This window comes from Belonocnema kinseyi, chromosome 4 (assembly GCF_010883055.1).
Source record: "Belonocnema kinseyi isolate 2016_QV_RU_SX_M_011 chromosome 4, B_treatae_v1, whole genome shotgun sequence".
NCBI classification, from domain to species: Eukaryota; Metazoa; Arthropoda; class Insecta; order Hymenoptera; family Cynipidae; genus Belonocnema; species Belonocnema kinseyi.
The window spans coordinates 69685136-69698179 of NC_046660.1; the positions used below are offsets into that span (position 1 = coordinate 69685136).

General features: G+C 29.1%; 1 protein-coding gene across 1 annotated transcript in view; it reads left to right on the forward strand.

Moving 5' to 3' along the window:
- Positions 1-12722, forward strand: part of LOC117171964 (Na(+)/H(+) exchange regulatory cofactor NHE-RF2) — a 38403-nt gene extending 25681 nt beyond the window's left edge. Inside the window, exon 2 of the mRNA XM_033359658.1 lies at positions 11712-12722. Within this exon, the coding sequence (XP_033215549.1) occupies positions 11712-12050 (339 nt within the window). The 3' untranslated portion in view covers positions 12051-12722. The remainder of the gene's footprint in view (positions 1-11711) is intronic.
- The last annotated feature ends 322 nt before the right edge of the window (positions 12723-13044 follow it).

Genomic DNA, 13044 nt, shown 5'->3' on the forward strand with positions numbered 1-13044 from the left:
AACTTGACCGATCGCTTTTAAAATTTCGAATTTTTTTAGAGTTCTGACATCCTTTTAAATAGTCCTAAAGTTCCTGATAACTTTTAGAACTAGTTTCGACGTATAAATACTCTAAAAATGAATTTTTCAAAATGGGGGGATAAGTTCACGTTCGCCCGCACTTTCTTAAAAATGAACTTTTTTTTAGAGTTCTGGGTAGATTTAGCATAGTTCTAGAGTTCCTGATACTTATTGAAAAAAGTGCCAAAAAATTAAACACAGCGTTTTTTTTCAAAAAATAGAGATAGCCTTCCATTAAAAAAAAAAACTTTTTCTGTAATATTTCTATAATTCCAAAAGAGTTCTAGATTTCTACAACAAATTAATTTCGAACAACTTAAAAACTTTAAAGTTACACAATTTTGAAAATCCCAAAATTCCAGAGAAATTTTTCGAAAGAGTTCCAGGAGTTCTAATCAGAGTTCTGATAGCCCCCTGGTACAAAAAAGTCTGATAACATTTTCCGGTCAACATAACATCCAAAAGCCTACCACACTTTAGATACACCCAAAAATTTAAAATTTTTAATTTTCTGGTATCTTTAAAGTGTTATGCGTTTTTGCACTTAGAGTTTATCAGAACATTCTATTAGACTTTTTTGTAGGACTATTCATGGGACTAACATAACTGATCAGAACTCCTGGAATTTAAAAAATTTTAAATTTCGAAATTTTTGGGTATGTGTAAAGTGGTGTAGGGTTTTGGGTTTTGAGTTTATCGAAAAATGTTATTAGACTTTTTGTCAGTACTATTTCGGGAGCTTCCAGAACTCTGCTCAGAACTCCTGGAACTATCAAAATTTTGAATTTCAAAATTTTTGGTTATCTGTAAAGTGTTGTAGGTTTTTGGATTTTTAGTTTATCGAAAAACTTTATTAGACTTTTTTGTAGGACTATTCAGGAGCTACCATAACTCTGATCAGAACTCCTGAAATTTTTAAAATTTTGAAATTTTTGGATATCTGTAAAGTGATGTAGGTTTTTGGATTTTGGGATTATTGGAAAATGTTATTAGACTTATTTATAGAACTATTCAGGGGGCTACCAGAACTCTGATCAGATCTCCTGGAACTCTTTCGCAAAATTTCTATGAAATTCTGGGATTTTCAAAATTGTGTAACTTTCGAGTTTTCAAGTTGTTCAAAATTATTTTATTGTAGAACTCTAGAACTCTTTTGAAACTACGGGAATATTAAAAAAAGTTGATTTATTTTAAAGTGGGAGGCTAGCTATATTAAAAAAATTGTTTAGTCTAATTTTTTGGACCTATTTCTAAACGTTATCAGGAACTGTAGAACTATTCAAAAGGATGTCAGAGCTCTAAACAAAAATTCGAAATTTTGAAAGTGAGGGGCCAAGTTCACACGCATGTATTCAAAACTAAATAACTTGAAACTGAATTCTTTGAAATAGGGAGCCTTGAATAGTTGAAATTTCAAAGGACTATATTTAAACATTAACTTCACAATTGTAATTCACCTTTGGCATGTTAAAGAAAATCCATTAAACTGATTAAACTTATCATTTTCCAATGTAGGTCGGGAATTACGGCAATCGGTAGCTACCGAGATGCGTCACGAATTTGTCACGAATTGCGATCATCGGTATTGCCAGAGATGTTTTGACAATATTTTGCGTAATAATTCGGTTAACTTTTAGAATAAATCTCTCTTTCTTAGTGAAAATACTCATATAAGTGCACATATTATTAAATATATATTTTATTATAATTATTTTATATATATTATTCAATTATATTTTCATTATTATATTTTATTATATATATTTTCTTATTATTCGTGCAAGTATAAAGATGGGGAATGACCGTCATCAGATGTCCCGGAAGTTAGGTCCGCAAACTTATTTTTTCCAAAAAATTAAAAATGTAGGCTAAATTGTGCTAGACTTGTACTAGGCGTCTCGAAGTATACACAATTTTGTGCAAGAAAGAAAAATGCCAAAAATCTAAATAAAAAAAAAACAAAAATCAAAAACAAATTTTTTTTTTTGAAATTTGACTATTTTTGGACACTTGATGTTTTTTGAGTTTAAATTTTGAGTTTTCATATGAGAACTGTTGATCTTACGTAATTTTGTTAGAGGGAACAAAGACTGAATTTTTCCAGCACAACTCAGTACAAGTTTTATTTTTTAGAAATTTGAATATTTTTGGACATTTGAGGTTTTTTGAGTTTACATTTTGAGTTTTTGTATGAGAACTGTTGATCTCACGTAATTTTGTTAGGGGAAATAAAGACAGCATTTGTCGAGCACAACTCAGCAAAAATGGTATTTTTTCGAATTTTGACTATTTTTGGGTCTTTATGTTTTTTGAGGTTCAGGTACATTTTGAGTTTTCATATGATAACGGTTGATCTCACGTAATTTGGTTAGAGGGAATAAAAACTGCATTTGTCAAGCACAACTCAGCACAAGTTTTATTTTTTTTTAAATTTGACTATTTTTGGTTCTTTTATGTTTTTTGAGTTTCAGGTACATTTTGAGTTTTCATATGAGAACTGTTAATCACACGTAATTTTGTTAGAAGAAATAAAGACTGCATTTTTCCAGCACAATTCAGCACAAGTTTGATTTTTTCGAGATTTGTCTATTTTAGGGTCTTGTGTGTTTTTTGAGTTTTACATTTTGAGTTTTAATATGAGAACTGTTGATCTCACGTGATTTTTTCAAAGGGAATAAAGACTGCATTTGTCGAGCACTTTTTCTTCAAAAAACCATTTACGGCACAAATAAGCACAAGTCTTGCACAAATGAGCAAATTTTTAGTTTTTTGGGAAAAATAAGTTTGCGGATCTAACTTCCGGGACATCGTCATCAGACTGATTTCATGAAAATCATCTAATTGCACAAAAATTGGTTGTATTTTTATTAAGATGAATCATCATGTACGTTTATCATAAAAGTAAGAAGTTTTATTTTGCCAACAGATATTAAGTGAAAGTTTGGAATATAAAAAAGTATAGTTTCCTGCTAACATAACCTATAATAGACTTAGTTATTATGGTTCTAATAAACTGATTATATACTAAAATTAAAAAAGGCTGAATTTATAAGTGAATTAAGTTTCGACGGATATTAAATATATAAATTTGAGGATAAATGTAGTATCTATGTATTATAACATGCATGATATATTTGCTATATGATCATATTACTTTAATATATTTTAGGAGCATATCTGTTACTTTATTCATTTAATTAACAATTATTTATTGCAATAAAGTTAATTCCATACAGCACCGATTCATACTTTTCCGCCTTCTCACATATCTGTGATTCAACAAATATTTAGGTTAGGATTAAAAAAAAACAGTCACTTCTACGTTATCACCCTTAATTTTCACTTTTGCGGCCTGAAAACAGTATAAAAATGATATCTGCTATATTTAAGTATCCATTTTCGATTAAAAATCATCGCAATAACGATATATGAGATTATTTTAACGATTCCAATGACTTCACCGATTACCATGAAATTTCAATAAATCGGTCAGATGACAGAGTTTAAAATTTATCTCTATGGTTTAGAATTTAACTTTTGCTTGCGAGTAAAGAAGAAAAAACGTGCAGAAATTTCTTAGGGAACAAAGCGAGATTCGATAAAATCATTATTATTAAAAAAAATATTTTTACGAAATAATTAAATTAACAGTGTGCCATTCTCCTTCTTATTTAAAATTTATATAAATGATGATTGATGATTAGAATCAAAAAATTTCTGATAATGATGCATATTTCCTCCTGAAAATTGTATAATTACTTTCAGCTCTAACAGAGAATAAAAACGAATCAGCAATTCTGATGATTAATAATCGTTTTCCTCTCAATGAGCATACTACAAGTTAACTTCCTGTCTCGTGGCAAGTGTTTCATCATGCGGGGAATACCATAGTGTATTGCCGATTACTTTTGCTTGTAAACAACCCACGTAGTAAACAATTTTCGTTGAAGAGAATCTGAAATAATCGCGTAGACACTATTTTGAAAATACACCCCAAGCCCCATATAATAACAGTTTCGGGGGTTACCTTGTATTGGCCTTGTTTCTAAATCGGTACTCTCGAAACGTTAACAGTCAGAGCCGACTGAACCGTTTCCAATTGGAATGCATAATATTGCGCAACACACTCAGCTTAGTACTCGCGCACTGCGGCTCTTACGAGGCGACAGTCGCAACCATCTCTCGTCTTGACACCTGAAATACAGCGTAAGCCACCAGTTCTATGGGCCTTGGAATGTAATTGATTTGAATTAAATGAAATATCACAAATTGTATACCACATAGCATAATGCAATTTAAAATAAGTTTGATTTCCATTTTTTTATGTTAGGTAAGTTTAATCGTTAAATTTTTCAATATGTAATTTTTTATTTTAATTTCTTTCTGAATTGGAAGAGGCCATTTCTTCATTTTCGCAGTTTTATTGCATTAAAGGTTGAAAATTTTTATTTTCAATCTTTATTTTTTTAATTCGAAGAGGCTTAGTTTTAATTTTTAACATTTTTATTGAGTCGCAAGGGAAGAAATTTGGTTTTCAAGTTTTTCTAAGCTGGGAGAAGCACTTTTTGTTTGGAACATTTTTTTCAGATGGAAGGGACGATATTTTTCGGTTATTAATTGTTTTTCAGAATATAAAAAGAAAAAATTTTTTAAGCATTTTTATTGTGTGGACGGGGGCAAATTTTGTATTTTTCACGTTCAGGTAAAAGGGGTTTGGGACTTTTTATTTTCAATTTTCTGCTGATTTGGAAGTGGGACATTTTATTTTATTTTTAACTTCTTTAGAATTTGAGTTGAAAGAGAGGATTAGTATCAACTGATGTAGAGAGGCTTAATGGAATTTAATTTAAAATGTTTCAATCGTAAATTGTTAAAAGCTTTAAGTTTATACGTATAGATTATTGGGCATATGAATTTAAAAATGTTTTTCTTTAATTTTAAAATTCAAAAGAGTCCAGATACTTCAACTGAAAATATATGAACATCTAATGCATTTTTTCATGTCTGAGATTTCGGAACAAGTTCAAGCCTTTCTCATAAACTTTTTATTCCGTGCAATATTAAAGACCCGACAGCGTGAGTGCTCGCTTTTCTTAATCTATTAGAAATGACCTTAATGCACTTGATGTAATTAACCAGCAGTAATGCGTCGGGTTATGTTAAATTACATTATTATGAAATCAGTCATAAGCGACTAATGATTATTAACTTTAGGCATTGCAACACACTATATTTACATATATATGTTGTTTATTTATGTCACACAAATAATAGAAAGTTAATGTCTGCTCATTTATTAAAATAAAAATTCTTTATTGAAATAATAATGATTATTTTATATAAAAAATTAAAAATCTAATACAAAACTAATTTTTAAACATAAGGAGTTTCAAATTTTTTAAAAACATTATTTAATAATTTCGAATTTAAAGCGTTTAAAAGCGAAGAAAAAAATATATTGAACGATTTTGAAGGGATTTAACTTGTCTTAATATTTTTGAGTAAGGGCCTTTAAAATTAAATAATTAGAAATAAAAAAATGTTAAAATAGAAGCACTCAACAATGAAAAATTTAAGACCAGATTTTCATAATTGGACAATTTTATTAGGAACGAGTGGGAATTGTATCATTTCTAAGTTACAGCATTCATAATTTAACTTTTTTATGAAGTGAATAACCTCGAAATGGAATTATTTCGGATTCAAATATTGAAGATAGAAATTTCCTTATTTACTATAAAAATGATTAAAAAATGAATGATTTCAAATTTAAAACCTTTGAATTTGAATAATCTTCAATTCTAGAATTAAAAATTGATATTACGGAAAAAATATGAATAAAAATTAAAATTGATTAAACATCTTTCGCTAAGATCAAAAAATAAATTCACGGTATGTTCAAAAGTTAAACTTTTAAAATGTACAATCTGTACTACGGAATGTTGAAAACTCAACGAATCGGAACTTCATTTAAAACTTGTTAAAAATGTTATTCGCCAAGAATTGTGTTATTAAAAACTTTTTAGCACTGACTAGTATTACGAAAGTTTCCATAACGTTAGCATTGAATGAGCTGGAAACAAGGTTAGTATTACGGAAAATTCCGTAAATGTAGACAATTCAAACTTGGTTATACTTCCTTTAAAATTTGTGAATTATTTTAAGTAAATTTAAATCTTTTAAAAATGAAACATTTTCAAATTGTTAATTATGCTTTTCAAAATTAACCATTTTAATTTCAAAATTAAAGTTTCTGAAATTTTTATCTATTTTCATTTTATGCAACACAATTTTTAACTTTTTAATTTGAAGTTGTTTAATTTTTAATAGTTCATTTAAAATGAAAAAAATGCTTCATGAGATTGTATTATTTTAATTCAGTTTGAAAGGTTCAATTTTTTGGAAAATTTTGAAATAAAAAATAGTTTACTTTCAATGTCTAGTTTTAAAATCCTATTTTTAAGGTTTAAATTTGAGAAATTTGTATCTTAAGTCTTTAATGTTTTTAATTTATATTGGAGGTATTTAATTCAGAATGTTTCAATTTGACATCCTACGATTTCAATGAATTTAAAAAACCAGACAATTATGTACGTTTACAATTGAGACCAAACAATTTAGAATATTTAAATCTGATATTTTCAAATTTAAAACTCACTATCGAGGCTTACGATATGAAATATTAAAAGATTTAATAGTGAAAGTATCCTAACATTTTTAATATTTGAAACTGCAGAATTGGGAAATTAAAAATTGGAAAACTCGAAAATCATAAGAATTTTCTTACCAAATATTTGTGAGATTAAGATTTTGAACCAAAGAAACTTTACTTTCAAAGCCTCCAAAGTTAAACTGTTTTGAAATTGTACATTAAAAATTATAATTTTAAATTGAAGTGACAGACATTTTAAAGATTATAAATATAAATATAAAATGTCATTTCTACAACAAATGCACTGTCATTTTCTCTCTTCAAAAATACAAGGACTTTATATATTGGGAACCACTAAAATTGATTTATTCTAAAATCTTTAAATATTGCAAGGGACAAAAATCAGCACATGTGCTGGCAAATCAACGCGTCTGGTAACCCTATCTAAACTTCGTTTAAAAATTGAAGCATTCTTAAATTAGAATCTTGAAACTAAGTCGTGAAACAGAATTAGGTTTTAAATTTTGTGTCAAGATTTTTAAAATTCAACCATTTCAATTTCAACTGCAAAAGCAATAACTTGAAAATCAACTATAAAGAGCTTCCGACATGACATGGCACTGGCATGCTAGAAAAAAACCATGGATGCAAAATACAAGCGACAATAGGGCGGATACATAGGATTTGTAAGAAGGAAAAACTTAAGGAATCAATCTCATGATTATAATAATTATGATTAATATTAAAAAAAAAAAAAAACAATTTGAAAAGTGTAAGTCGTTTTTGCCATAGAAGCCAAATGAGTCAAGAAAGCAGATTCATTTTTCGTACATCTGATTTCGATCTAGGCTAGATTAAACGAGATCGATGTTAGAAAGGAGACTAATTAAAATTGCAGGTATGAGACGTGGAAAAGGCAGCAAAAAATCCGTAACGTGCATAGGCGCGACAAGTCCTTGATGCTCGACGTGACGTGCATCTCCGGCATATTATGTGGGTCATGTGGACAACGTGACTGATTCCTTTCGCTCGTTTCAACAAACAAATTCACTTGTAACAGGCCATTGGCCCCGTCTCATTTCTTAAATTTGCCTTGCTCTAATTTTCACAAAATTTCCAACTTCTTTAGAGATTCTAACTGTCCCAATACATTTAAGTCCTCAGTCAATGTTTCCCAGTTATTACATACAGCGCAGACATTCCCCTATTTTCTCCCTTTTTTTTAATTGCTCTATTCCTCTGCTTTTAAGAACCTTCGCCATTTTCTCGGATTTTCGCTTAAATGCGAAATAAATTAATAGAACCGAATAAACAAATTCTTGGCTTAGAATTAATTTTTTTTTAAATTCTACTATTTGGTTAAAAATTGAACTTGGTTGAAAACTTTGCTGTTGTGTTAAAAAATTTTAATTCTTGTTTTAATTATTCTGTTTTTGAATTAAAATTAAAACGTTTTTGGGTTAAAAATATCAACTATTACATTTTTTTTTGTTAAAAATTTATCATTCTTTGGTAGAATTCAAATAATTTTCACTTAAAAATATAATTGTTTTATTTGAAATATAACTACTATATATTTGCGCGAAAATTCATATTTTTGATCGAATACTATTTTTTTAAAAGGTAATCTTTTTTGGTCGAAAATTTAACTTTTTTTACATTCGTCTTTATGGATTTAAAATTAAACGAAAAATTAATCTTTTTGGCTCGAAAATTCTACTATTTGGTAGAATCTAAAATGAAATCTTAAGGATTTACTAGTTATTTCATGTTCAAAAATGAACATTGAATAAAATTATTTATAAAATCAAGGAAAATATTTCCATTAATAATTTTACCAATTTTGTAAACGAACTAAAGCCGAACTTAAAAAAAAAATTCGTTTAAAATTGTTTATTTAAGAATACTTATTTTAAGATTAATGTTTTAGCTTTCATTTTAGATGAAAGTTGCAATTCTTATTTAATCCGAATGTTATAGGGGTTAATTTTATTTATTGAAATAGGTCTCACAAAATCTCTGTAATACGTTTTGATAAAGACATTTTTATTTAAGAACAATATTGTTGATAAAATTAACAATTGTATGATTCCCAAAGAAAATGTTAAAAATAAGAACGTACCAGATAAATTTTCATAGAATCCCTCAATGGAAAAAACGATCTCCACAACATTAGGATTCAATAAGAGTTGCAAAATTTTATCTAAAAAGAGAGAAAATATAAATCTCTAAATAACAATTGTTAAATAAACAATTTTAGCCTCAAATATTTGTTTCGAAAGTTCGCCTTCAGTTCTCTTCAAAATTAGTTACGATTAACAATGGGAACATTTTTCCTGATGAAATAAATAATTTTTAACAATGCTCATTAATTTTATTTAAAAGAGTATATTATTATATCATTCCCCTATTTTCGTAAAAAATCACCCTATTCCCTTGTTTTTCGAGGAGTTTGTTCTGTGAAGTCTGTTATTATTATAGAATTTAATCTTTAATCAGTGATCAATGTTCATTTGATCATTATTAGTTTTCTCAGCTTTATTAGCATATTATTCTTTCAGGAAGATATGTTAATGATGCTGTTCTTCAGCTTGATAAGCTCCTCTATTCCTCTTATCAAATTATACTTCCCCACATTTCTACTTCATCCATCATTGTTATCATCACTAGCGAATACACCACAGAAATGAGAAGAATTACCCGTATTCAAATTCCAGAAATATTGAAGCCATAACTAAATACGAACAATACATAGCAAATGACAAACGCCAACAAAAGATTTGCATTCTATTTTTAAGAATACGTACAAAATTGACAAACCACTTAAAAAGTCTAGTAATAGGAAGTAACTAGTTTTTTTTAATGAGTTGCTTTATTTTAACGTTAGTGGCATCGAAGTTACTTTTGCAAAGAAATAATGAATTGGTGGCCAGTTAGACAATTTTGGTTGAGAATTAATATTTTCTGGTTAAAAATGTTATTTTTTGATGAAAATTGAATTTTTCTGTTCAAAATTAAAATGCTTGGTTAGAAAGACAGTCTATTCGATTAAAAATACAACTGTTCTGTTGACAATTGTTTTTTTCTGGACAGTTTTATTTATAGCTTTTTTTGAAATTTTAGAACGCATGATCCATATTGTTAAACGTATTTTTTTATTTCCATTTTTTAGGATATAAAATATTCACCCTTCCGAAATTTGTGGTGTCTAAAAGATATTCACCATTTGGACTTTAAAATTTGAAGCGTTGATACGTGAGGGAAACTAAGCTGGGCCCTCGGCGGGGGCCACCGTAGAATTTCCACGCGTGGAAAATCCATGCAGGCCCGTGGGGGCCTTCATCCTAAGAAGTCTCAACGGGGTTTTTTCACACGGGCATGTTAAAGACATCAACAATAGTTCAGTATCACATAAATTATTTCTATCGGGTCTTAAGTATACCTGAACATTTATTTAAGGCAATTGGTCCAGTCATCGCGGAATGGTAAACTTTCAAAAAATGTATTGAGTCAGATTGAACCAGGAGTGTGTTCTCCCTGATCGAAAAAACAGATGTGTTCCCCAAGGGTTAAGTATTTGGTTGTAAAGTTGAACCATTTAAGGTGAAAATTCATCTTTTTCGTAGAAAAAAATACTAAAAACACGAATCTAAAGCAAAAATATTACATTTGTTTTAAATTTGCCCTGGCGGACCGAAGGAACCGAATGGAGCCTCTACAAAGTACCCGTAAAGACACCATTAGGTCCTCGTTCGGTTTCTTTTATAAAAACTCGAAAAAAACAGCAAAATCAACTTTTAAATGGTTGAAATTCGGATTCTACGTTAAAATTCCCTGTAGAAGGTGACGGAATAATCGCAATAGTTTTTTTTTGCAACGGTAAAAAATAAAAAAAATATATGAGACGTATAACGCCTCTTGACTGCTACGCTTCAAACGCATCGCCTCTAAAAAGCAGTCAACAGGCGTTATACGTCTTATATATTTTAAAAACTTTTTACCGTTGCAAAAAAAACAATTGCGATTGTTCCGTGACCTTATATAGGGAATTTTAACGTAGAATCCGAATTTTAACAATTTAAAAGCTTATTTTGCTGTTTTTTCCGAGTTTTTAAAAAAAGAACCGAATGAGGACACAATGGGGTCTTTATGTGTACTTTGTAGAGGTCCATTCGGTTCCTTTGGTCCGCCAGGCTGTTTTGTTGTTGAAAAGTGAGTTTTTACTGAAAATTTAACTATTCCATTTTTTTTAAATTCATGTTTTTTTAGTTGACGATACTAGTATATGGCGAAAAATATCTCTGTTCATTTAAAAATGTATTTTCTGAAAAATGCGTCTTTCTTGGTGAAAAAGAACCTTCTTGGTCGAAGATTTATCTTTTTCGTTCATTTTCTGTTTCCTGTATTACTTTTTGTCACAAATCAATTTTGAAATTAAAAACTTAACTGTTCCATTTTTCGTTCAAAGTTTATCTTTTTTTTTGACAAAAGTTGAGCTGTTAGCAACGAATTTTAAGTCCAATAGTTTAATTTGCTTAAAATTCATTTTTTGTTGTTGTCGAAAATTAATTCTTAAACTGAAAATATAACTGTTTCATTATTTATCCAAAATTTATCTTTCGAGGTAAATATATAGAAATACTTTTATAAAGAAAAAAACGAATGTCCAGAGCCATAGATATTTATATTCATTAGTAACCTACGGCTGTCAATAACAACCAATAACAACTGCCACTTGAAAGATACGAATAAAGTTGCGTAAAAATTAGTTTTCGATCCGCAATAGTGGATCGTTTTGATCTGAAGTTGTTACATAATCAGAATGATATGCAACGGTTGTATATCCGGGGGCTTACTCTATATTTTCCGTAGTAGTATTTTGAATGGATAACGATAACGATAACTAGTTAGTCTTTTCATGATTTTATGGTAACTAGTTCCCTTCGAAAGCTAAAACTTACCCATCGCTGAAAATAACTTTGAAAACTTTTTGTTTCAGAATATGCAGAAGTCTATAGACTCGAATGACACATCAAACAGCGGCTTATCAGCAACGGCGACAGCGACACCAACGAACGAAAATTCCGATGAAATACACGAAAACGGAAGTGAAAGCATCAAGAACGAGGAATCTTCAAATGGTACCGCTAATGAAAATGGAAATGGAAATGGAAACGGAAATGGAAATGGAAACGGAAACGTAGGTGACCAGACGGGGTTGAATTTAAAAATGAGCGCAAAAGAACTTCGAGCAAAGCTAGCAATGCGCAAGAAATATGACCCCAAAAAGGAATCCTTGGGTTTCAAGGACAAATTCGACATCGTGCAAAAATTATAATGATCCATTCCAAATCCCCTCGCGATTCAGACCTCGTACACATACAATATCGTCAGTATTTTATCACAAAGCATTGGACGAAAATTCTCCTATAAAATCGCAACTCCAAAGGAAACTGTCACTGTACATACATTCAATCTACTTGCTACCAAGGCAACGCAATTTTCAGTTATGGAATATCCTGGATGCATTAAGTGGTCAAGAAGGCACTTTCGAAGAGAATAAAAAACATTACCTCACATTACTTCACGAATGAAGCATTTTACACTCAGACCCTACGATTTTGGTTCATTTCATACGGAATGATCTCATCTTAATTAATTAATGCTTGTACAATTAAACACTTTACGCTACGTATTGCAGTCATTTTCCGAAAGATTAGAACATGATCACATCATCTCTTGCTATGAACTCACAGAATACAAAAATTTACCTTACCAATTGCTTACTCATAAAAGTAAATAAGTTGTAGAAAGTAAAAAAAAATTCTGTCAGGTTGATGGATTTATTAGAATGCGATCACATACGAGATTATTTTTGCTGATTTGTTATTGCATTTTCTCTCATTAGAATTTTTCTCTTCTAGCAAAGGGAACATTCATTAATTATGTAAGCACTTCTTACATAAGTTTCCTCTTGTTAATTATTTTTCTAAAGTATGCTGATTGCAATTTTTTTTTATACTATTATATACATTTTATAATTTTTTTTATTATGTAATATTTCATATTACGTAAGTTTAATAAATATTATATGATCGTTATAAAAATATTTGTTAAATCCCTTAAATATTTTTAAATCATATGAAAATTACTTAAAGTATTTCGAAATATTACATTCAAATCTTATGAAATATTTGGAAATTCCGAAAAATCGTTTAAAATCTTTTCAAATCACTTAAAATCACTTAAAATCTTCATAATTTTATTAAAAATCCCCTGACATTGTTTAAAGTTGAAATCCGTTGAAATCCTTCAATACTCTTAAAAAATTT